The sequence below is a fragment of the Dermacentor variabilis genome, chromosome 9 (assembly GCF_050947875.1).
Source record: "Dermacentor variabilis isolate Ectoservices chromosome 9, ASM5094787v1, whole genome shotgun sequence".
Taxonomy (NCBI): Eukaryota; Metazoa; Arthropoda; class Arachnida; order Ixodida; family Ixodidae; genus Dermacentor; species Dermacentor variabilis.
The window spans coordinates 127802027-127828602 of NC_134576.1; the positions used below are offsets into that span (position 1 = coordinate 127802027).

At 45.8% G+C, this 26576-nt stretch overlaps 1 protein-coding gene across 1 annotated transcript in view; it reads left to right on the forward strand.

Moving 5' to 3' along the window:
• The first annotated feature begins 282 nt into the window (after window positions 1-282).
• The window catches only part of LOC142558541 (uncharacterized), a 54309-nt gene continuing 28015 nt past the window's right edge, over window positions 283-26576 (forward strand). The window contains exons 1-13 of the mRNA XM_075670673.1: window positions 283-439; window positions 2804-2912; window positions 6329-6405; window positions 8336-8468; window positions 9643-9791; window positions 12067-12166; window positions 14644-14768; window positions 17122-17268; window positions 18545-18662; window positions 21594-21760; window positions 22549-22656; window positions 23266-23352; window positions 24564-24696. Coding sequence (XP_075526788.1) covers window positions 2807-2912; window positions 6329-6405; window positions 8336-8468; window positions 9643-9791; window positions 12067-12166; window positions 14644-14768; window positions 17122-17268; window positions 18545-18662; window positions 21594-21760; window positions 22549-22656; window positions 23266-23352; window positions 24564-24696 — 1450 coding nt within the window. The 5' untranslated portion in view covers window positions 283-439; window positions 2804-2806. The remainder of the gene's footprint in view (window positions 440-2803; window positions 2913-6328; window positions 6406-8335; window positions 8469-9642; window positions 9792-12066; window positions 12167-14643; window positions 14769-17121; window positions 17269-18544; window positions 18663-21593; window positions 21761-22548; window positions 22657-23265; window positions 23353-24563; window positions 24697-26576) is intronic.

Below are 26576 nucleotides of genomic sequence, written 5' to 3' on the forward strand. Positions count from 1 at the left end.
GGCAGACGGTTGAAACAGTAGGGACTGTTATAGTTACAAGGAACTCCATTAAAGTTCATTAGGATTGATGAACGCTACTAGTCGCAAGCATATGCACCCCATTGGCGAGTTTGTGAGCACGTGACCCCGAGCGGTTACAGGTTTTCATTCAGTCTCATCTCGCCGATAATGGAGCTTCCTTTTCCCCTTATCTTACGTTTCATTTTCTAATCAGCGGCGCTCATTGTTTCACGGCGCGCCCATAGCTTTCCTTTTTCCCTGCAGCGATGCGATCAAGCTATCATAGGAAAGCTGCAAGTTATCTTTGTCAGCACAATCGAATGAAAAACCTCGTCCGCCGCGTTTTCAGAGCGGAGTCCGGTGGGGCGTAGCTTGGCCTCCCAAGGAAAGGCGGCAAGCCGGATACTCTCGCTTGCTACAGATCAGGCCGACGAACACGGTGAGTTGATAATTATGTTCTCGATTTTTCGATTCGTTTTACCGGCGCAAATACAAACGGGGACGTACGCAGAGAGAAGACGCAGAGGCCACGAACGCTGGGACTAAAAATTTAAATTTGCTTAACACAAAGCTACGTGAAGCAGGAACTATAAGACACGGCATTATTACCGCGCATGCGTACCACTTACTCTCCCAAGATACTCCATATTGCTTTGCGATGCGAACAGAAGCGGTGCTAATGCAGTTTTATCACCTCAAGTTTTTTTTAATGCTATATGGGCCTCGAAGACAATTCCGACAGATTCTGATTCAAGCCTACGTATATAGGATAAGTGTGTCATAAAAAAAAAGAGATGGCTACAATGACACCTTCGAAAGTGATCAGCAAGCTGTCCTGGCACTGCTGTTGCCTCCACAATCCACCACCTTCCCCTGTAGTCGACCTTTCATGTTTGCAGATGCGAGGAGAACATTGACCACTTATTGTGCCACTGCCCTCAATTTTAAGCACAAGGACAATTTACGTCCAACACAATCAAGGAACTAGATGATCGTCCTCTGAGTGAGCAGACAGTGCCTAGAAAACCGTTCCCACCGAACATCGGCTCAGAAGGCAGCGAAGGCACTCTTGTGCTTTCTGAGAACGTCTGGTTTGACTTTGACTCTATAGTACTGTCCGTACACGTCTGTGACCCTTTCTCTCCATTCTCTCTCTTCCCCCTCCCACCAGAGTAGGGTAGCCAACCGTACTCCTGACTGGTTAACATCCCTGCCTTCCTTATATCTATGTATCTCTCTCTCTCTCCATCATGCTTAATGTAGTCGCAATCGACAATGCAGTTACTGCTTCAACGGCCATTCTCGTAAGTAAGTCCGGCCAGATTAAGATTAATGTTGCGTACTGACCAAGATTGCTTACTGGGCGGCAATGAAGGCGAGACTATGTCCATCGTCCGCCACGGTGGCCTAAATAATGGCTACAGCGTCCCGCTGCTGAGCCTGAGGTCGAGGGTTCGATTCATGCTGCAGCCTTGCAACGGCTACAAAATACAAAAAACGCTCGCGTAGCCTGCATTTATGTGCCCGCGAAAAAAAGTACATGGTCAAAATTATCCTTCCTTCCCCCTACGGCGTCTAGTTCATGGATTACTTTGAAGTGTTAAAAACAATTTGATATGTTTTAGAGAACGTCGCGTTCTTTTTTTCTGCCCTGTTGGTTCGGCCATGCACAGCAGTAATAGTGCAAGAAATATAACTTAGATGAAATGTTCTAACTCCGATGGGAAAGAGGGGAGGGGGGGGGGCTTGTTTAAAAACTGTCAAAACTTCAAGACCTGGTTCAAGTTCAAAAAACCAGGTGGTCAAAATTATTGCGGAGCCAAAACAAACCAATTACAACAAAAAAAAATCAGAACAAACGCGCGCACGCAAAACTTGTCAGAGCGCTTTGTGCACAGTTTCATGTCTTAACATGCTGCTGTAAATCGTTCCGACAACAAAACAGCATTATCTGTTCGAAGTTCTCTACATGCAGTGTCGGACACCTTAACGTCGAGTGCGCCAAACGAATTAACTCAGCGGGAGGTGAGGAAGTGAAAAAGCGCACAAGGCTCGTCAAGTGGGTTATCAACTGGGTTCATCCTTTTCAGACACCGATTATGGCACTCCCGATAAATGTGTGAAATCTGCATACCTTTATTCAAAGGCGCTGGGAACTGCTTGGAAAGCAAGTCAAGATGACAGGATGACGCATTGCGCACTTTCTCATGAGTCATCACAATTACAGGGCAATTACGTGCGAGTATCTGTTTATTGTACACTCAGTCGTGCTGTATTTCTTCATAAGCAGAGTTGAATCCTGAGTCAAAGCGCACGCGCAAGTGAATTATTGCCTGCAAGCATTAACAGGCATGAAAACTTTCGCTCACGCCGACGGACCGTGGCATGTTGAACGTCCCGAACATGAGACTACAAAAAAAAAGAGATAGGAGTTACCCACATATCAAAACTTCATGGAAATAAGTCATAACGCCATACAGAAGCCCAGACTGCAACGAAAATAAAGATCGTGAAGCATACGCGACAGACGGGTGACATGAAAAGCAATAAGCGTGACGTGAAGTTAGCTTTTGGGCTGTTAATAAATATATTCGCATGCTTTTTTTAGGAAGCTAAATAGACACGATTTCATCAATTACAGTGATTACCGAGGGAAACTGGTTTAGGAAGTGTGCCACTCAATAAGCCATTTTATTGTGGGCCGTACTTAGCATAAAAGTCGCTCATGTGCTTCAGCGTCATGTCGGACATTCGCCACTGACGGAATTCAACGCATCGCTGATCCATAACCTTCTGTTCGCAGGCCATGAAGCACTTCCTTGTGGTCGCCGCACTGTTGGCGCTTGCGGTACTTGTTCTCCTTCCAACCTGCCAAGCTGACTGTGACGCAAAGCCAAAGAAGAAAATCAAATGTACGTATTGCGGCTGTCGCATCCTTCAACCCGAGGCCCAAGATCAGGCATCTTCAATGTATTGCGAATCTCTATAGCCCGGGACCAATCTCGACGACAGAAATTTAAGGTCATCGAAATTTATTCACGCGGGCGAAGCACTGCCAGTGGTGGCAGTGCCGGTTTTTATACGCTTAGCCTTGCGCCCGCTTGCTCCCCATCACGTGACCGAGGAGCCCACCACGCATGCAAACCATGCGACTCGCCCGACCGCGGATTACACAGCCTCCGAGATCAGCCCAGTTTTGATCATACGCCATCTACGAGATCGACCCAGTTAGCATTGATGCTGTCTCTGGCACAGTATGGGAGTGGCGGAGAATCCGATGTGCGACTCCTGTAGGTACGAGGAAAGCGTCGATCACCTAGCGTGTACCTGGTCTTCGCTACGACGAACAAGGCCCCCCCCCCTCTCTCTCTCTCTCTCTCTCTCTCTCTCTCTCTCTCTCTCTCTCTCTCTCTCTCGGGACAACTTTAAACCGACTGGACTCGAGACCATTCTCCGAGTCCAGGATACCCGGACCGAGGACACATCCTTCGCTGGTACAAAAGAAAGGCGATTCGTGCACTAGTAGCGTACTTGAAGTGAACCGGTTTGAGAAAGCGCTTATGGTGCCCCGTGCATTCTCCCTCGTGTACTCAGTGCGCACTCTCTCCCTCTTTTCCTCCTTCTATTCGCCCTTTCCCTTGCCCCAGTGTGGGGTAGCAAACCGGATGCTCGTCTGGGTGACCACCCTGATTTTCCTTTCCTTGCTTTCTTTCTCTGGCATTTACTCGCCGTTTTACTCGCCGAAAAACCGAGCTAGCGGTCCCGCGAAACCCCACAAATGAACGTAAGGAAAGTTACGCGCTAATGAACACATGGTGGGCTTAAATGTGGATAGTTGATCTGCCACTACGGTCGGATACAACTCAAGTATGCAGTGAAGCCCCGCCCACGCCCTCATAGCAGCCAGCCACCGTTCCTCCGCGAGGCTGCAAATAGTTCGCACTTCAAACTTTCCCTGTTACCTAAATAAGGCGGTAACCACAAAAAATAAACTTCTATTCGCGTAATTTTGTAAGTTTTTGCTCGTCTATTATAGTGGAGCGGTGAAAGCGTAATTCCTTATTGAACTAAGATAAAACGCTTGCTTCGCTGCAACTATTTATTGCCAAGTTTCACTTCAGTTGGCAGTGAAGTTTCATGAGTAAAACGGGGTCAGCAGTGAAATGAGGTGTGCCGCGGACTTTTGAAGAGTGAAATGCTCAGACTCCGTACGCTTTGTCAATGTCTGTCGCACACACCATCGCTTCCACCGATGAAAAAAGCTCTTCAGGAACAGCAGGCGCTCCGGAGGTGTCAAGTGCGACGCCATGTTGAAATGGTCGCATGACTACGATTTTGTCTGCTTCTGTGATTGGCTGGTGGAGTAACAACCTTGTGCGATCCGTGTGCCTTGGCTGCCAAATGCCGTGTTTTTAAGCTGTATCCCACTATAGCCGCATTTCGATGGGGGCGACTTGCAAGCACGATCGCGCACCGGGAATTACATGAAGAATCCCAGCTGGTCAAAATTAATCCGGAGTCCCCCATTTCGGCCTGCCTCGTAATCGTACCGTATTTTTGGCACGTAAGGTGCCGGAGTTTGTTTAAAATTTTCAGCTAAGACTCCGAATTCAATTGCATTTCGTGAAGTGCGGACTCAACCCGAATCTTCGTCTCGACTGAACAGCGAAATGCCAGTTTATAGGTCTGAATTCAAATACAGGAACAGAACTGCGTAGCACAGAGCTTACTTGCAAAAACCACTCCTACGTGTGACAGTGCGGTATAGACTCATGTTATCTCTCTTTCACTCTCCATTCCCCTCCCCACGTGTAGGGTAGCAAACTGGGCTCAGTCTGGTTAACCTCCCTGCCTTTCCTTCCTTCTCTCTCTCTCTCTCTCTACGTGTGACGCCCGCATGCGTTCGTGACCGGCGCGGTCATCGACACGGCAATGCGACCTATAGTTGCGGTGCGACATCGACAGGTGGCGACACCTTTGCATAAGGTCTACAGCGTTGAGTGCTTGCTAACCGGGGGCCACTATTCTGGTTCGAGGTGACGTAACAACTGTATTCCAACTGTATTCCTTTCCGCGTTTCACCAATGGTCAGGGTGACACTCCACCCACCTTGTTAACGGGATTGGCCATCCGCGATTAGTGGACGACCAGAAAATGACTCGGCTGGTTTTGGCATACACAAACCGCATGAAGTGCATTGAAGGGGAAAAAAAGCACGCTATAAATTCGCTCCATTGAACTTGACATATTCGGTGGCTTTAATACGGATAATGTACACTGATTCAGTTCAATTAAAGGCACCTTTCTCACACTGATTTTAAATCATTGCTCACACTGTTTTTATGAATTCGTGTCAAACTTGCCGTTCACTTCTAATTATTGGAAACTAATGCTAGCCTATCAAGGTTACTCGCTGAAATGTCTAACTGAAGTTATTTCGCTTTTAGCGTCTAAATCCGTACAAGTTCTTCAAGCCTGACACATCGGGAGGTCCATCGCACGTGGTCCTTCCTACAATACCCGCTTTTTATACCTGAAATTCCCCTCGCGTTGCGAGTCATTAATAACAATCCGAGGATACCAAAGCATTTCTTACGGGTTGAGAATGCGAAGGCATTAATGTCGAACTGAACGGCGCTGAGCGGTCCTTCCGAGTTATGAACTCCTCGCGGGCAAGCGAGCGCGTTGAGACGCTCGGCGCGTTTTGATTTGGCCTTAGCGAGGCGCAGTTAAGGACGCAGGCGAGAGCTTGCGCGGACAAGAAACGCGCGAATAACAGAAGCTTCCCAGAGAGAGGGTAACGTGACGTGGCGTCGCGGCGGTGCCCTCTCCCCTCACGCAGCACCTGGCGCGCTACTGCGGCAGCAGGTGTTTTCTTTCGCCCGCTCCGCTCCGTCGAGGCGCGCTCGTGCCATGACGTCGCAGCCAATGGGAATTTAGGTGCCCTTTCGCCGCTACAGACGCCGGCATTTTCGCTCAGTGAGCCATTTGAAGCTTTCGCATCAAAATACAAATTATTTTTAAGCCCACCGGCCCAGAGCTTTAGGACGAGGAGAAACGAGACTGATAGAAAAATAACTCCGATGTACCTCAACATCAATCAAATGTGCTGCATTTTGGTCGCAAGATAAATATAAGGGAGGTGTTATTTTCTATTACAGTTTCTGTTTTGTAGGTCAACAGGTTACGTTCCTCTGTAAAACGCGCGTTCTCGGCTTCCCAACTAGTGCCCATGAGTCTACGCCCGATTCCTCCTTTTGTTTTCTTCAGATTTCTAACCATTTCTTGTTCCTTCCTTCCTTTCTTTCTTTCTTCCTTTCTTTTTCAGCCAAGCCCTTTCCAAACCTTCTGAAGAATTACAGAAACGGATGGAAACTGACAGCAGAAATCAGCGATACCAGGGAGGTGAGACAATATTTTCCACTGCGTGACTGCAACTGGTTCAAACTCTCATTAAAAGCGCTGTCGGCGCGCTGTGTTCGCACTAGCACGTTAACAGCTGCTCCGAAGTCTAACATATCATATTGACCGCAAAAAAGACGGGGACAGAGGGAGAGAACACAAATAGCACGGGCTCTGTCTCTCCCTCTGTCCCCGTCTTTTTTGCGGTCAGTATGATATGCAGTAAATACCAACTAGGCCAAAGTGAAGTTCTTCCGAAGTCTAAAGCGACATCCACTTTGTTTTCCACCTGTACACTCTTAATGGCGTAATGCCCACTAAGTGGAATCACGTGCGACTTCCTTGCACGGTTGGAAGTTGTGGTCCTACGTAAACAACCGAGCAGCTCAGGAAAATAAAATCGTATTACTTTCCCGTCACTGCAAACCAATTTACACCCTTAAGGGTGCTTTCTAGTCTACAACTCACATCATTACACTCACAGGTGTAAAGGGGCGAGTTGTAGATCGATTTTCATTCTTATGGACACCTGCGGCCAGTTGTTTTTTCGTCCACTGGTGTGTGAACGGTTTACAATGTAGCAGCTTCACTGGTACGTTGTTTTCAGATATCAGGAAAATGCAAATTAATAAATGCATTTGCTTTAAAGAGATTCAATTGTTCTTCTACTGCGCTGCCCATACTTTCACGCAGCGCCGAGCGAACGCCCATTGATAGAGGGCGCTAAACGTCTCACGCCACCTAGGTAGGACATCAGGCAGTATACCAGCAAGAGCTGGGTGAGGCAACCCACCGCCCCGTTCCAAAGAGGACGCTCATAACATCCCGTAGGGTTTCAGGACCCGCTAAGCTCGTTGCAGCTATTTCATTTACTGATGCGAAAGCATCAAATGGCCCACTTAGCGAAAAAAAAACGGCGTCTGCAGCAGTGCAACGGCGCCTAAATTCGCACCGGCTGCGACGCCACGTGACTATCGCTCCTCGAAGGAGCAGAGCGGGCGAACTGAACACCTGCTACAGCAATAGCGCGCCAGGTGTCGCGTGAGGGGAGAGGGCATCGCCGCAACGCCACGTCAACCTCCCTCTCGCTCTCGGAAGCCGGCGCGCGGTCCGTATCTCTCTCTCTCTGTCTCTCTCTCTCACCAACACTGGACTTAGCTGCTGCGCGCGCCGGCCGGCCACCAAGTCCTGCAGGCGCGAGAGGGAGAGAGATACTTGATTTCTCAGCACGATAGTCCAAATGATTCCGGTCCACAGCCAACCATGCTAACGTAGAAACTAAAAAAAATAATAACCCGCAATAATTTAACCGCAAAATTTGATAACAAACTCTACGTAAGAACTAGAAAACACGCGCAGAGCAAAACTCAAAGAGGCCGCTCGGCGGCGTTCAATTTTGGACGTTAATGCTTTCGCATTCACAACTCGTAAGAGGTGCTTGGATATCGTCGGATTTTTTAAGTATTTATTAGGATTGCCTACGGCGCCAAGAAGGCATTATTGCAGGGAGGTTTCGCAAGGTTTTGCCTAAAAGTTCTGCGGAAAGCCGCAAGGTTCCGCATAACTATTAGGCAAAACCTTGCGGGTTTAGGCAAAACCTTGCAGACTTCCGCGGAACTATTACGTCGGTCTTCCCTTTGCTTCGAGTTGTTGACAAATTCGACTTCGCCCTGCCATCTGCTAGCCGCCTCGTTAGCTCAGATGGTGGAGCGGCTGCCCCGGAAAGGAGGCGGTCCCGGGTTCGAGTCCCGGACCAGGACGTATTTTTCTTCAACTGCGAGGCCTTTTCTTTCGAGGAACCGATATGGGTTTCCTTTGTAGCAATTGCTACGATTGGGTAGATGTCGCATTTTCTCTTAATTATGTCAGTCACTTTTTTTTAACTTGAGCACACCCTGTTCTTTGTTGGTTCTTTTTTTAAATCTTTCCACAGAAAGCGACGTTTTACCTGATCGAGTACTACGACACGATAGCGAAGGAGGGCTTCCTCAGGTTCAAGCAAGCCGGCGGAGAAGACATCAACCTCTACTACATTTCACGCACAAGGGAACTGTTTGTCTACAAGAGTAAGCGACAAAGAAACTATGGCAATTTCTTTATATTTTATTTCATTGCGATGAATGTTTGCCTTCAGGCATAACCTTTTTTTTTTTGTACGCCACGTGTCCCAGCTAACGCGGACCGAAATGGTTTCAAAAATTAAGGGTAGGAGGTACGACAATGGGACCTACGGCGTTTTTGTTAGCTCACATTGCAATATGTACGCAATCTTGCGCACACTGGTGAATTTCCTGTTATAGTTAATTAGCTAATTAGACCAGATCATAACTTTCTTAATGACTTGCATAATTGCAGTATCTCCAATGTCCCCCAGATCGTGCATCACATTCGAAAGCATCACGTTCAACAGTTTTCAACTCGTTAAATTTTCTCTAGTTATTTTCTTACCGCGACGAAATGCACTGTTGTTCCACTTATTTAGGGAAACATAATGTGTTATACATCGAATTACAAAAAGTAACTGCAACGCCAATGCATTTCATTGGACCCTTCGTATATTATTATCACGAAACTGGTGTAGTTCTGAGAATTTATTCCAAGCGGACAGACCTTAAGTGCTCACCGGCTCCAACTCGTAAATTGTAGTTAGTGCGGTAATGCAATATAAATTAAAAGTTAATGAGTGTAAGTATGCTAATTATGTACTTAAGCATTTCGATTTCTCGTGGACGTAGTGGCCGCCTCAACGAATAATTTAGCTCAACGGTTAGAATTGCGCTATCTACCACAGGCATTTTTTTTTCTCTTATTAATTTCGGGCAGCCAAAAAAAGAAAGCACCTGGTATGTGGGTTGCAAGGCTTGTGTTACGTATTAACTCAAGAAGTGTTTCGTGGTATCAGGTGTCACGCAGCCGGCGATCCTTTATCTGGCCTTTGCATTGTAGAGGAGGTCAGCTTCCAGTAGAAGAATGCAGCGGTCCGCTTTGCAAGCCCTTGCGAGAACACGTACTAAGTGGTAGAACGCGTTTGCTTCCTTCACTGGAAGGAGACGGTTTGGGTGCAACTATCTCTTTGTCACCAATATCTTTTGTTCAGGCGGATCGTTCAAGCTACGCACTGTCGCTCTCCGTTGATCGTGATTGCTGGAAGTTGTGCAATCCCGCCTTGCCCTTCTGTTGCTGGAGCCACGTTCCCGGGAAATAAATCGCGCTGTCAATTTTTTCCTTTTTTCTTTGCAGAACGCACATGTCAAGTCGTGGACATGCAGAATCCACCGGGACCAGTCAAGGCGCTCCTATTCGAATGGAACACCAGGCGTCTGAACTTCACCATTCTGGGCCCCTCCGCGCTCTTCGCCAGTGGCTGGGCCAGCCAAGGAAAGGGATTGGTAGGTCATTCAATGCTGTTCCCTAGGTCATTTGCTTGTCAAAAGAAAAACCTCAGATAATTTTTCGACTGCCTTTGTTTTAATGCGGGCGCAGAAGAAGTCGGCATCATGGGTGATGCCCGCTACTACTTCTCTCTTAGACGAACATTATTAAAGAAAAAATTGGCCGGCTAAAACAAAAACAAACGCGTAGACATGACAGAGACAGTACTAACAGAGATAAGCCGGCTGTAACTGACACAAAAAATACATACAATTTTCAACCAAAAAAATAAGTGAATACAGGGCGAAGAGCGCTAACGCGGAGTTCCCATAAAGTCCCAATCGATGCAGGGTACGTGACAAAATTACCGAACAGTCACCTGTAGTTCAGTTGTATTTCGAGGAAGCGCAGCGCTACCACACAATGTACACAAGTTTACACCACAGGGTGCATCAAAGTCAGTGACAAATCTTGAATCCTCCTTTTATTTCTTACTCTTTCCAGCTTTGTTGCCACATGCAAGCCATGGTACACCAATTATGGTCTGCTTTCTTGTTACAGCCTTTAACCGTATAACGACTGCTTTCGATTTATGAGCTTTTCTTCTTCTGGCTTTTAGTCCGTTCTCCTCAAATTGTACATGCACTGTAGAATAAACAGTTTTGATTGATCGATCGATCAATAAACTGTAGCATAAATAGTTTTGACTGATCGATCGATTGATCGATACACCGTAGAATAAATAGTTTTGATTCGTTGATCGATCGATCGATCGATCGATCATCTTGTGCCTTTAGTTGTGTGCCCCAATACAATTAGTGCATGTGAATGTGTCCCAAATAAACTGCACGAGAGCGAAAGTTTGCATTTCAAGCGAACAGCCAATGGAATTATTAATTTTATTATTTGTTTTGAACACACATATGCATTTAACAGGAAAGGAAAGCGAGGAGCAGGCTGCCAGCTGCCACCGGAAGGGGCACAACGCCTGGCAATGGAATAGCGACATTATAGCACTCACGCGAGGCAGACACAAATTAACCTTCCATATTATAACGAAATGACCAAAATCAGTTTTGAGATTCAATATTTTGTTCTCAGTGACATGCATTAAGGCAATGTTCACGGCGCACTTATACTGCAGTCACACTTCCGATTATTGTAATGCGCAAGCATCGCAAAGGGAATAGGCCCAGCCATTTAATGGCTTGTAATGTTACTGTGCATGAAATCTTTCGTAGCATACTGGATTCCCTTTCAGAGGAGCAATCCACACTATCATGAAAAATCGGTTAAGAGGAAAACGAAAGTTAAAAGAATTCGATGCAAGAATTATGTTTATCATGGGTTTAAGGAATATGTAACTTTCTCATCGGCGTCACACGCAGGTGGTCGAACTCTGGCCTTTTTTCTTTGCGCCAAGGTGCAGCCGCGACACTTACGTAGAATTTCATTTATGAACTTCTGTGATGTCCTGTATTTCCCGGTTATTTTTCTCCAATAAAGACCGTATGGAAGAATCGTTAATGCCTTAAATTTCGATAATGAAATGTATTCTGGCATGTCCTTTTTTATATTTTTAGTGCTCGCCTAATGTTTGCGTTGTTAGTAGATGTATTCCTGGTTCCTCCTACTCTATCCTTCGTAATGGGGACGGGGGGAGGGGGTACTTTTGCAGAGTGATTTAGTTTTCGCTTTTGGTTTGGGCGTTCCTCCATTCAACACGCAAACAAATTCAATTCGATTCAATTCAATACTAAGGCAGCAAAACAGTAACTACAAAAGACTCAAGAACATAAACTAAACAAGAGCGTAAAGAAGAGCTAAACTAACGGCTTTATAGCTGACCAGCCGACATTCATGGGCAAAGCACATCCGTGTGGTGAGCACCACCAGCACAACGACTATGGCATGGCATCCCACCTCTACCATACCGTATCTGTAACATACGATGACAGTTACAGTCTAGACGGTCATCACCAATAGACTACCGTGTCATACTATATTGATGCTGTGCATTTGCATGCTTGCCACGCCGATATTCTTTGCCTATAAACGCTGGTTTCTCAGCAATAAAACTCAGCCGCCACACCATCGTCCGGGGTGTCACTTTTACGTACGTTTCTGTGTTCTTAAATTTGCTCTTGCTGCTTTGACTCCTTAAGATCTCGAACCAATTAACCCCTTAACTCGCGCTGTAGCTGAGAGCCGGACCTACTAAACAACATAATTACAGTTCCAAGGGGAAGACCAGCTAGTGTCCTCAATCCATGAGATGTTATTTTGTTTCAGTACTACCAAGGTCCAGCTGAGCCCATCCGTGGAATCAAAAGTCAGCAGTGGGCGATCTGCTACCCTGGTGACAGCGAGCCGACGCGATTCTGGTTTGCAGGTACCATACGTTCATTACTTAAATCTGCCGTGAGCACGTCTGTCTCGGTAGCTAAGTTCGGTAGCTAAGTTCGGTAGCTAAGTTCGATAGCTAAGTTCGATAGCTAAGTTCGATAGCTAAGTTCGATAGCTAAGTTCGGTAGCTAAGTCCGGTAGCTAAGTTAAGTTCGGTGGCTAAGTTCGGTGGCTAAGTTCGGTGGCTAAGTTCGGTAGCTAAGTTCGGTAGCTAAGTTCGGTAGCTAAGTTCGGTAGCTAAGTTCGGTAGCTAAGTCCGGTAGCTAAGTTCGGTAGCTAAGTTCGGTAGCTAAGTTCGGTAACTGACTGCTATTCTTGTACTGCTTGTGTCCGCGTATCCCTTACTGTATCCCCTTATGTGTGTGTCCTTGTCGATTGTGCGCGCTAGAATCTACAAGAAACTTCTCACGTACCAACTCGTTCAACGTTTTGTTCTACTTCAGTAGCTGACCTGCCAATCGCAGTTCCGTCCTCCAAGACGACACCGTGACCCGCGATAACCAGAGAAACTGTAGACAGCGGTGACGTATCACAAATTGGTCCTGTATTGTCGAATGTGTCCACTCGAGCAATGTTAACCAGTTCTGCCTGCGGTTTGAACCTCCATTTTTTGCATTATACAGCAAAAAATACACACCGACGTTGTTTTTTTCAGTTCATATCGTTGTACAGGTATATGAGCCCGTCACCTCTGACTACAATTCACCGTAGCTGTTCCATCAATCGATCACCGATCGCTGTTCGATAAATACTGGTGCGCATGTAACCTCTGTTCAAGATGTACGGTCTGCCGTGAAAAAAAAATGAAAAGGCATGGAAGCACACTTTACTAGAGCCTAACGACTCGGAACATTTGATGTACGATGACTTGTCTGGTGCGGTGCGACCCATTCTGGCCTCGATGTGAATCACCAATTTTAAATCACTCCTTGCTTCCTTTTAGGTGATCACCAGTGGGTAAACAAGAGAGAAATTATATGGGAAAGGCAGGGAGGTTAGCAGGGAGAGAGGCTTGTGGTTTGCCACCCTACGATGAGGAAGAGGTAATTGTGGTAATATTGAAGAAAGCAAATGCGCGAGAAAAAAAAGAAAGAGAGGGTGGAGAACGTCCGGTAGAACAGAATTATCTCTAAATGACCGTTCTCATCAGGCCTCAGCCTGATGACAACGTTTCGAAGAGCGATTTTTGTCTTCGTCAGGGTCACTTGTTGCCACAGGTCACCTTGTCGAAACGTTGGCTGCACACTGAGTCTGGAGTTGTTAGCTCATTGCTAATCGTTTCAAAGACTCATTCCTCGTTTAGGGTAAACGTGTTGTTTTTAACTCGAAAAATATGAAGAAAGTGACTTCCGAATGCACACCTCCCAGAGCTCCCCCTTTGTGGTCTCTGTCCCGTTACGTAGTCGTTTTTTGTATCCTTTCTTCTTTTTGCGCTATGAAACGGCGTGTTTATTCGAAGCAATGTAACAGTCAAACCTAATTATAACGAAACAGGTCATAGTGAACAGATTTAACTAAGTAATTGTGTTGTTTTATTCCCCTAGGGGCCCATACGTTTAAGGTCTCGTTTTAAAGAAGAAAAGTGACCTACAAACATGGCCTTCTTGGAGATGCAGCTTGTGCGTTAAACATAAATCGCCTACACAATCTATCAGTGTGCGTTTATGGCGAAAAAATAAAATAGCGCGTGCGTTTACTTGATCTTGTAACGCAGTCGTTCGGCGGTACGACGTGCTGTTGAATAGTCTTTGACTTACCTGGTGTTCGTTACCCGCTTCCACCCAACAGCAAACCAATGCTGGCCGCAAACGATCATTTTAACGAAGCACTGAGTATAAACAAGCAATTACGTCTTCCCCTTCAACTTCGTTATAGCGAGGTTCTAAAGTAAATTTCCCCAATTTGCTGCGTTACTAGGCATCATTTCTATTTTCCTCTGAGTACTTTTATCTTTCTCGGCTTTCTTCTCTAGCGCCACGCATCCGAGAAATTTCTCGAAATTCCTCCTCATCCTCTAGCATCCTCTCCTCCTCTCTCGAAATTGCAAACGGGCTCAGGCGTCGCCTTGTATTTTCCGAATGCACGACGTGGTCGTCGTTGCTTACGCTGCTTGCTACAGCATCGTCATCTAATAAAGCTTTCTGTTATTCATTTCGAAAAGCCTTTTTATGCAGAACACATTTCTACCTTCCCATTTTTTCATCCGCCATGGTGGCTAAGCAGCTATGAGGTAGCGCTGCTAAGTACAAAGTCGCGGAATCAAATCTCGGCGGCATTTCGATGAGGGCCGAAATGCAAAAAGACGGCCATACGCCGCGCATAAAGTACACGTTAAAGATCTTCCCCAGGTGGTCAAAATTATTCCGGACTCCCCGAGCTACGACGTGTCTCACAGTCAATCGGATCACGTGGTTTGGTGCATAGAACACCAGAATTTCATTTAAATTTGTTCCCATTTTCCAGATGACAAGTGGGACATGGGTTACGGCACCATGAAGTCGCTGCCACTCAGAATCGCCTCGGGACCTCAAACGGTCGACGTCATGATGGTGCAGCCCTATCATGACGACGAAGACGGCGTCCTGAAGGCAAGCGCTTTCCCACTGCCGATATTAAGCGGGAGAACTTCGTTGTTTTATCACTGATCGACTACTCGTTTAGGAACATCAAATGACAGAAGGGGTTTAAAGCTTTGACGAAGACCAGCATAGCACATACACGAGGCCAGCTGACTCAGACTGCCCCTTGACACTGCTACGCTAAACTTAGATCACAAAATGAAGGAAAAACTGACGTACACCCAACTGTAGCACTAAGCTACAAAGGAAACCCATACGGGTTTCTGAAAAAGAAATATTTGCAGTTGAAGAAAAAAAAACTCGTCCCGATTCGGGATTCAGAATCGGGACCAAAGCCTTTCCGGGGTCTGCCGCTCTATCGTCTGGGCTAACTTAGAATTTGGGTCAAACGCTTTGAATGTATGTTTTGCCCGGGGCTATGAACTCTGATTTCATGCCACCAAGGAGGTCGATAAAACGGATGAAAATCGGATAATAATGAAAAAATGAGGAGATAATTTATTAGAGGAAATGCAGAGAGGTCGGCTTGAGGTAGTAGTCCTCCAGCCGGCTACTCGACTCTGAGGGGGGGAGGGGGGGGAAGGGAAGAAAAGAAATAGAGGAATACGGAGAGCGAAGAAGGGGATAGAGAGTAGGACGCGATTATATACGTGTTCGTGTTCCAATGGGCCCGTTCAAAACCTTGAATCTAGGCCTGTGTTAATTAAAAAATAATCTAGAAAGTTTTGACGGCCGAGTACACCATAAATATGATCGCTTTGGCGCAAACAAGGAAGGACGGGAGGAAACAAGGGGAGTGCCAATCACATGTGGTATATACACACATGCGAATTCGCAACATACAAAGCAGTTTCAACCGCGCAACACCCTAATCACAGCCGGCTATGTTGATATTATGCGCGGCCCAAGAGCCCAGTGAAAACCTTTAAGAGGAAGCTTTAGCTCGGGCCCAACTCCGACGCGGCCTATTCAAATACATGTAAAACGCAAAAACGTTTTTATGAGAACCCCTGGACCGATTTTGATGAAATTTGTTGCATTTGAAAGAGAAAGTTAAATTCTAGTGACTGTTGGAAGCGGAATTTCGATTTAGGGCTTGAATTTTCCTAAAACGATTTTCAAATATTTGACCGTTTGAAAAAAATAGAAGCACGAAGTTTACAAATTGATAGCTATGCATCAAGAACTGATATCGCGGTTCTGTAAACGGCATCCATTACATCATTCAAAGCGAACAAATTCAATATGTCATTTTACATTTTACATGAATTTGTTACGTTGGTTACAACGATTTTACAAAAGTTGTATTTCCCTATGATTAAATTTTTTTTATATTCATGTGTAACATATCAATTTTGTCCGCTATGGATGTACTTTTAGATGCAATTCACAGAATTGTATTATAATCTTTAGTGGTTGAGTTACAGAGTTGTAAACTTGATAGTTTCGTTTTCTGAAAATTTTTGATTTTCTCCAATTATTAATAAAAGATTGACGACCTAACTCAAACATTCGAAACCAACAGTCACTAGATTTTAAGTTTTTCTTTTAAATGCAACAAACCTCGTCAAATTTGGTGCAGTGGTTGCCGAGAAAAACGAATTCTCCTTTTACATGTATTTAGATAGGAGCACTCGAGCTAAAGCTTCCTTTTAATCCCTCAACGGCTTTTAGCTAACTCACGCCGCGCGAATAGGTCAGCGCCTACCGTTCGCATTCATATTGTGGACAAGCAACAAGCGTCTACTTCGCTCTTCGAGGGACTTTGGAAATACCACGCGCTCGTGAGTCCACACACTGGATTCGATGCAGCTACTGGCGTCACCTAGAGATACGAATAACGTCGTTTCTAGCATTATTACCCTTTATTATCAGCACAAACGTGCCGTCAGTGAACGGGTATTTTTTTGTTCTTTTTAAATTCGCACGCAGAAAAAAGATCTGCTTATAGCTGAAGACAACTGCGAGAGAAAAAAAAGTGCAAGTCCATCCACTCATCGTGGTGGGTCAGTAGCCGTGGCATTCTGCTGCTGAGCACGAGGTCCCGGGTTCGATTCCCGACCGTGGAGGCAATGTTTAGGTGGAAATTAAATGTAACAAAATCCCGATGATCAAAATTCATGCGGAGACAGGCTGCGATAGCGATTGTGCAGCTTCAATTTTGTGCGACGATTCCCGTTTCGATGCTCCTATTTCTCCCTTAATACCCTTTTAAATTCATTTTCCTTTTTTTTCCCCCGGCAGGGTAGCAAAATGTACGTTTTTTTCTGCTAACTTCCCTGTCTCTGTATCCTCAGCAACGTCCGCTTAATTCGACTCATCGCCTAATGTCATTGTTTACAACGAGCTTTTTCTTTTTTAGATCCCCGCAGGTAAAGGATGCAAACGGCTGGCCAAGGATCTACCGCCTCCGCCCAATTTTTCGAACCTGGACCTCGAATTTCACGTCGAAATGGCTTTCTCGAATCCGACGGTGCTGGGCTCCATGCATTACCTGGCCCACTTGGAAGTAAGTAACGACGCAATCTCTCTCTCTCTCTCTATCTCTCTCTCTCTCTCTCTCTCTCTCTCTCTCTCTCTCTCTCTATTCGCGCACTTGTACTCGACAACTACATACGGTTGTGAGAACGTTAATTTCCCAAGACCGAATCGAATAAGAAGTTAATAGTTGCCATAAGCTAATCGAATCGTTTATCGAATGTTTTTTCCAATAGTTTTCGAATAATGAGTAGCCGTTTTCACAGTTATTGTAAAGCGACGTTCACATCCTTGTATTATTAACGTTAGCAAGTTCTCGCAAGTTTCGGTTTCACTGCGTGTTTATGAAGCCATGCTTATTGAAAGCACAAACGAATCATCAGTAACAAATATGTAGTTTGTGCGCATACCCATGATTCTTCGGAGGGATAGAATGATTCTAGCTTCGAAGAAAACCCGAGACTCCCCGAGAAACGTAGCCATTCTCCACTACGTATTTTTATCATATTTTAAGGCCCGCTATGACGGCGGGGACGAACTGTACCGCTTGAACATTGCTTGATTCGGCACAGTTGACGATTCTGAGTATTCGAAAACTATTCGAAAGATATTCGTATTTGCGAATTGTAACTGTTCGATTTGAAGTTTTAAGTCGAGTGTCACAATATTCGATTCCTTATTCGAAATCTTGATTTATTCGCACACTACCACAGGCCGAGAATTCAAAGATTTAGCCCGGGTCGCGACCGCGAAACGGCACTACATCGATCCCATGTGCCTCCGCACTGCAGGAGATCGCACCCCCAGAGACTCCGCTATTGAAAGAAGTTCGCCTCTGCTGTGATGCCACTAAACGAATTGAGTCTGTTCCCTGGTGCATCCATATAAATATCTTTTTTTAGTTGCAGAGCGATGCGCTTGCCACTGCATATTTCGTTTGCAATCGACTTTATAGCCGACGACAACTTATGGTATCACCTGTCACGACAATGTTACTGATACGTTATGGTAAAGACGGAGAATCTCTTCAAGGATGACATCATGTGCACGACTTTCCGAGGCAAACGGAGTCGACCCTCAGCCACAGTCAGCCTATAGCAACGTGTACATTTTGCGGTTTCGAGGAATATCTTTTCCAGGAACTTACGATTCGATCTGTAACGGAGTGCGATTCCCGCGAAAATAATGGTACGGAAGCCATGCGGAACTATCAGAATGCATAAACTACCAGTCGTGTCATCCAACGATTTGGTAATATTCATAATGATATGTAACATAATATCTAAGCTTCGCTCCTTATCTCGCAGGTAATTCGCAACGATAGAGACAACCTTCTCAGCGTCACCGGTGTAGACTGGCAGTCGGCCAGCAAAGACGAGCACGCGCTCCTTATCAGCATGCAAAAGATCTACGATTTCGCCAACGGTAAGTGTCACTTGAACCGAACGGGGAAAAAAGTTGCAGCGTTGCCTTACTGGGAAGGAGTGACGCTTATAGCTGACCCAATATTGTGTGCAGTTAAGTCTTTCATTCTTCATCAATGCGCAATGTTCTTGCGAAGGACACCGGCAGACGTCACAACGACTAGGGACATAAGGTCATAACAACTCTTTTTCTTTTAGGACGCATCTCTTAGGCGCCCGTTCCTGCGACGAGCGTCGGCGTCCTACCTCGTAACTGAGCGAACGAGCACAGCGAAACGCGAGAGTGAACGTGGAGCGCAGAGTGGGAGTGAAAAAAGCGGCGAGATCGAAGAGAGCGCGAGGAGGAAAGTGGAGGAGGAGGGCATGGCGAAAGCGTGAGAAGAAAAGCGTAGTGCCGCGCACAAGAAGCTTTGCGGCAACGATGGCTACGAGATGGCGCCGGGATAGCGCGCGTCGTCTGTATTTAAACAAAGCGCTGCATGAGCGGAGGTCTGTCTGCGGCGGCTTCTGTGAAACGTTCCCACGCGTCACTCACACGCGTCCTCTCGCGATCTCCCGATTAGCGAGGCAGTCACGCCACGCCTCGTTCCGTTTGGAACGTGACGCACGAGACAGATTGTCCGCGCCAGCCAATATATCGCGAAAACTCGTATATACGGCTGTGCTCAAATTTCGCATTAGGGAGTACCGTAATCGTTGGTGAACTGTTTTTAAGTCTTTCATATCCAACTCACATCTTGGAATATTACGTGAAGTGGAGCTTTCCCCTTCTTTGTTATTTGCCGAATTGCTGAGGCTGAAACTGAAGGGACGCCTTGGATTCACTAAACACTGTCCATTGTTGCGGTGGTTCCCGATCAATGAAATCAAGTGCAGCGCAGAGTGCTGCAAGTTCTGCACCCGTCGAGGTGGTAACACATGAAGTCTTTAACTTGATTTCTGCAAATTTCGCCGAGATGATGACTGCAGTAGTAGAGCTGTTGAGTTTTACCGAACCATCTCTGTAGACATGTTGGCGGAATCTGCGGACGTTGTAAATGCATTCCAAAGTTGCTTGCTTCAAAGCTTGCAACGGCGCTCCAGCTTTCTTTTTGCGGCCGGTGCAGACACCACAAGGGGCTCCTAATTGTGTCGCAGGCGTGAATTGTGTGGGCAAGTAGAACTGATGTCTTACGATACTTCTGGCAAAAGTTTAATGTGGCTTCATTCCTTGCAGGCAAGCAGAAAAGATGGCGTGAGGGAGTCTGAGTAAGGTGTCGGGTGTGAGCTCTCAGGACATCTGTCGTAATATAGACTGTCCAAGGAGAATACCTGGCAATGGCCACTGCCACAATCGATGACGTAGTTTTCGGAAGACCAAGAAAAGTTTTGGGTGCTCGGGCTTGCACACTATGAAGTCCGCGGATATTTGTAGTGCAAAATCATCACGCAATTTCTGGACGCCTTACAAGCTGTAGGGATTGGTGGACACGTCTCTCGCTGGATACTTAGCTATTTGAATGGAAGATCTTTATTTCGACTGAAGATGAATCAACGCTGTCTAGCTATACCAGTCGCGGTGTACCGCAAGGCAGAGTGAGTGAGTGAGTAAAGACTTTATTTCAAAACAAGGTATTGACGGATGACCTTGTTGTTAGGCAGCCACGAGCCCCTGGGCCCGGGCGGCTTCTTCAGCTCTCTCGATGACCTTGGCCTGCAGGTCAGGGTCGGAGCTGAGCAACACGGCCTCCCACTGCTCAGTACTACTTATTTCGTGATTTGTGTGATTTTCGGCTGGGCACGACCACATAATATGGAATAGATCCGCTTTTTGCTTACAATGCTTACATGTATTAGGTATTACATGTATTAGGTCCGGGTAGTAGTAGTGATAGGCTACGGGGTTGGGGTAGGTGTTCGTCTGAAGTCGTCTCCAAGCTACTTCTTGTCGCTTGTTAAGCGATTTGTGTGCTGGCGGGTACTCTGCCCGGGCTAACCTGTAGTGCTGAGTTATTTCCTGGTAACGGACCATGCGATCCCTCCCTGACCCTAGCGTGAGCCGTCCGGGTGCTCGGTTGGCGAGTCCTCGAGCGGCGGTGTGGGCGGCATCGTTGCCAGGTAGGGAGGAGTGTGCTGGTGCCCAAATGATCTGGATTGGTCGTGGGTGTTGGTTTGTGTCTATTATGTGTTTTACGGGAGCCGAGACCCGACCTTTCGCAAGATTGCGTACTGCTGCTCTGGAATCGCTAATAATGTAATGACAATGTGTGGAGGCTATTGCCAGAGCGATAGCCGCCTCTTCCGCTGTTTCGGAGCTTCTGGTGCGAATTGAACCACCAGCGCGTATTTGACCTGAGGAGTCCACCACTGCAAGGGACATGCAGTTGCGTTCTATGTATTCTGCTGCGTCGACATAGACTACGTCTTTGAAGGAGTGGAATTTCTGATGTAGGGCTTTGGACCGCTCGGCCCTCCTTTCCTTGTGGAATTCGGGGTGCATGTTTTTAGGGAGTGGATTAATTTTGAGATGGCGCCTCTGATCGTGAGAAATGTCTACTTTAATGCTTTGCATCGACTCGTAGTTGATGCCGAGATTCTGGAGGATGTACTTAGCGATACCTTGTTCAACCTAGTGCTCGTTGGTCTCGCCTATTCGTTACCGCAAACCGCACGGCTCCCCGTATATGCAGACAATATTTGCATATGGACTTCGGGAGTGACACGTGTCTAAGTCCGCGCACGACTTCAAAAGGCTTCAACGGCCGTGTCAACACATTTAAGAAGGCAAGGCTTGGAGCTTTCACCTGAGAAGGGTTGCACTCGTTGCTTTTACCTTCTTACAAAAAAAACTAAGGTGAGGCAAGGCGAACAGTCAGCGTGCTCAGCCAATAACTGAGCCAGTTAGGCACAGTGCGCGTTGCATCACTGGTTGCCGCTAAACTGAAACTCGCAGGTCACGTCTACAACTACGTCGACAGCAGCGGCTTGGTCGGGTGCAAAGTGGAAGCGAGGGACAACGTGGAACCGGCCATCGTATTTCCGGACAGAAACGAGGTCAGCATGTTGGACACGATACTGCCGACCTACAACGCCCTGAGCAATGCAAGCTACCTCGGCATCGTGAGTAATCCACTAAGGCGGAAGTGTACACAATCTGGTGTCCTAGATAGCCGTCAGGTCTCTAGCGCATGTGTAGTCCTTGTAGGAAATGGGAAAAACATAAAAAATTTTAAGTACGTCGTCATTCTTGCGATAGCCCCTATGAGGTCATTGACCAATTGATTCATCGAGTGATTCGGTATTAATTTTGTTCTTGGAAATCTGGAAAAGTACATTACAAAAAAAAAAAGACAGACTGAGGTCTCAGCGTCACAATACTGAGGGGAAATCTTCGTGTTAATAAGTGAATTAAAAGATAACTATGCATTGAACAGCATCACGTTATTAGAAACGGCTAAAATCACAGAAATCACAATTAGAATCAATAGTATAAATGCATTTGATTAATTGATTGACTAGCTAATTTATTGATTGAGTAGTAAATTGCTTAATTGAGTGGGTAGTCAATTGATTGAATGATTGTTTGGCTAGTCAATTGATCAATTAATTGTTTGACTAGTTAATTGGTTGATTAGCTAAATGATTTATTATTTGTTTCACTAGTTGATTGATTGGTTAATTGTCAGACTAGTTAATTTATTTTTATTGTTTGACTAGTTAATTTATTTTATTGTTTGACTGGTTGATTGATTAATTGGTTGACTAGTTGATTGATTAATTGGTTGACGGATTGATTGATTGATTGATTGATTGATTGATTGATTGATTGATTGATTGATTGATTGATTGATTGATTGATTGATTGATTGATTGATTGATTGATTGATTGATTGATTGATTTTGAGCAGCAAGAGGTCCGTGGAATGCCCGTGCACACCTTCGAGCTGGTAACCACGGCAATGCCAGTGGGATACGCCAACCTCACCCGGGCCGTGATCACCTACAGCTTCCTTGCGGTAAGCAGGCACATCGACGTGAGTTTCGATTGTGCGGCCGACTCAGCCGGCGGCCAGTATTTGCTAGGCCAACACGCTAAACGTTATAAATTGTTCGCAAACACACACGCGTAAATCTCAGCTTCAAAGCGGCTTTGAAACATCTCGTGTTTCCGGTGTCACAGTGCTCCACATATTTTTTTTTCATCGTAGAGATATAGTTCAGCGTCAGGATACACTGAACGCAGTCTCGGCACGTGAGCAGCGATTTAGCTTGCAAACAAAAAAAAACGCTTCACGTCGGTCGGCTTTAACCCACGTGGCATGCACATACACGAGGCTACGGATGTGGCTCTCCGTTGGCTCGAACGCGGCACGTTGACCCAAAGTCCTGAAAAAGTATTCGGGTCGTGAAAAGCCTAGCCCTCGTTGATAAAATACCGGGCGCAACGCCGCGGTCTCTATAGGCGCGAACGAGCCTGCTTGCTTCCGGAGAGTTCGCGCTGAAAATGCAGCGCATCCTTTCAGTCCGCGGGAGATAGAAGAATAATGAAATGAGGCACGGATCTTGCGTTACGGTACCGTATGTATTACTTCATACTTGGTTTTTATTACTTCATTCTACCGCAGGAGCACGAATTTATGGACACCTCGGTCAACCAGAGGAACCTCCCTGTTCGAGTGGCCATGTACGCCTACGTGAGCAACAATGACGAGGTTGGCAGTTGCGTTTACAGTGCCTCCGTTGTTGTTGTTATTGTCGTCGTCAACCATCCCCTCCTTCGTAGAGCGGCCAGTTGGAGTTAGGCGGGCTGGGCACGCATTTTAATGCGTTAGCATTAGCACTGTCAAAGTTTGGGAATGCATGTGTGTGTGAAGTGTGGGAAGTTCGAAAGGACAGACTGGTGGCCTGTGTGGGCGGCCGATCACGTGGTAAAGATTGTGATTGTGGTATATATATATATATATATATATATATATATATATATATATATATATATATATATATATATATATATATATATATATATATATATATTCCGACGTACAGTATGCGCAGGTGAGTGGATAAATTAATGGCACGTTACATTACCGCACTCGCATGGATGCACGGCCGCTCAGTTTTCGAGTTCTACACGATCAATTTCAACACTGTCCTGCTGTTTTCTCTTTTTTTTTTTAGCTTTCAAACGTCAGTCAAGGAATCAAATTCAAGGAAGTGAGCGGTGCGAACTGCTTTTCTTTATTCGGGGAAAGTCCTATTAGCCAGATAGCAGACGGCCAACTCCACAGCCCAGCTAAGTTGAGCCATATCCATGCCTTCCGTTACTACACGGTGGCTCGCTAGCAAAAGACACGGGCACTTCGTAAAATGAAAACTTTACGTTTCTTCTCGCGTGTGCTTTCATTCTTTTTTCTTTCTTTATTCAATTCCTTGTTTTTTTTATTTCTTTATTTTTCTTCTTTCGTTCATCGCTCCAACCGGATTTTTACTTTTTCGCCAGTGGGAGCAATGCGGTTAAGCGCACCTCTATTCTACGTAACAAAAAAAAAAAAAGAATATAAACACCTAAATAAAACCTGACCAGAACTTCTTCGCTCAGAGGCATCTCTGTAGCGCACCGATCTCTTAATAGCGCCTTATATGCAGCGGTTGTTCGATTTACTTGATTTTCTCAGATTAAGCGATTCGCTGTGTCTCCTCTATATGTGTCTTCATTCTCGGCTAATCCTCCAGAATGTGTATGTTCCACTGCAACACAAAGCCTCGAATGCGTATACACGTGTTGGCCAACACGACTGTGCGCATCGCCTTTAAATTGTAGCTCGTTTATTTAACTGCTTCCCTAAGCTTCGCTTCACATAAGACTCCCACATGTGCGTTGGATCACCATATTTTTTTTTTCGCTTGGTGTTTCTTCGTGCAGCCGTACTTCTACTTCTTCGCGAACATCCACGACATCACGACAGAGATGAGGGACCTCAACAAGAAGCTGAACGTGAAGAACTGCTACAATGAGAACGACTCCGAGTACACCTGGGTCCAGCTCGGCTTCCCGGGTAACCCACCTACTTCACTTCTATGGGCCACGATATCGAACCACGATATCGATATCGTGGTTCGATATCGATATCGTTACAGGATTGGCGGTCGACGGCACGCATTGAAACTTGGGTCACGGCGCTTCGATTCTGGCGATTTCAGTCGATTGTAAACTACGAAATAACGCGCTGACTGCGGTGAACTGATAATTTAGGGGTTTTGTTCTTTTTTTTTTTAGCTGCACCTAATTTTTAAATCTTGCCTGTGCCAAATAGCACACATTCTAGCCCTTGAGTTAAATCACTCTATGGGGGTGACCATTAGTTCTACGAGGAATCAAAACGCCTAATGGAATAATTAACGTAACTACACTAATTATCTTTTTAAGTAACTACCTTACACCACATATTTAAATCTACGAATTGTAGCTTGTGAGCTTGCAAGGCATAAAGTCGGAAACAGTCACAAAGTAAACAATGGTTCTCACTATAAGCGACAGCGCGTTAGTATGGTCCCCAGGTTTATTCACACGCTTGTTCCTTTTTTTTTTTTTTTTTTTTTGCGTAGCAAGCGTAAAGACACAGAGTTTAAGCAGAAAGCTGTCTTTCCGTTGCTACGTGCATGAAAGTATTGTCGAAAATTTCGAATTACTTCAAGGCTCAAAATGTAATGACCTTCATTAAACTAAATAATGGCAGCCACCTTGCGTTAAGCGGGTGACGTGGCAGTAAATGGTGCACGTAAAAACCGCCGGCAAAACACTTCTACGACGTCCTGCGTCTGGCGAATGCGATGTCACCCGTGGTCTGCTTTCGCTTACCTTCGGTAACAGAGAATCGAAGTTCCAAAGTGATACAATTCACCTGAGACGCACGGTGATTTTGTTTTTTTCTAAGTGGTGTTAGAACTACACATCAAAAGAACACTCCAGGCACGAATAAGGCTGGTCGCGTAAAACCACTAAGCAACAATCATGCAATTGTACACCTAAGAGCAAGTGTATCCCGCGATGGATATAGGCGCTGAATATTTTGCTTTTTTTTTTTTTTTTTTTGCTGCTAACTAGTCTTCACGTCCCTTCAAGTTTCGTGGCATCGCAAATTATTGTAAGCGTGTAAGCATCTCAGACATCACATAGGCTGCGGGGGCTCGGACCCAGCGATGGATGCTCTTTTACCTTGCACAAACTATTTATTTATTTTTACTACGAGGAGCACCAGTAAGACCTGGGAAACCGTGTTTGTGTGTAACGTACGCCTAACGTGTCGTCAGGTTCATTTATCCAACATTGCGCGGTCGTAACGGACGAACGGGCGGAGAGAAAAAATTCGCAGTTCCGCACGAAAGTCGAAGCACTGACTGCGATAGCAAATCAGTAGATAGTTGTAGGAAGTAAGGATAGTAGATTTATCGGCCGTATAAACGTGTAAACATTCGCTTACTAACTCAATGACAGAATGTGTAAGCGCGACTTAACGAGGACGTAGAAAGAAACGGACACACAGAGACAGCGCTGTCTTTTTGTGTCTGCTTCTTTCTACGTCCATCTTCAGTAGCGCGTACAGTCGCGATCAACTTGAAGGTGATCGCTCGAGCGGCGACCAAAAAACTAGGAGCAGCGCCACGTTACGTCATCACCGTCGGTCGAGAGGGAAACATCAGATAGCTCCCCTCTCTCTCTTTTCGTGTTCCCTGAAAAGCTGTCACTCCCGTCACCGTTCACGGCATAACCTGCGAATTCATTTCGATTGCGTTATGAGCTTTTGCACAGCGGCGTCATTGTCAGCCAATATATGCACGAGGAAGCCACGCACACAGGTCATTGCCATGAAGGAAACAAACACAAAAATGTGGCGAGTCGGTCTTGGGGGTGATGGCTGCAGCCTGGAAGAGCGTA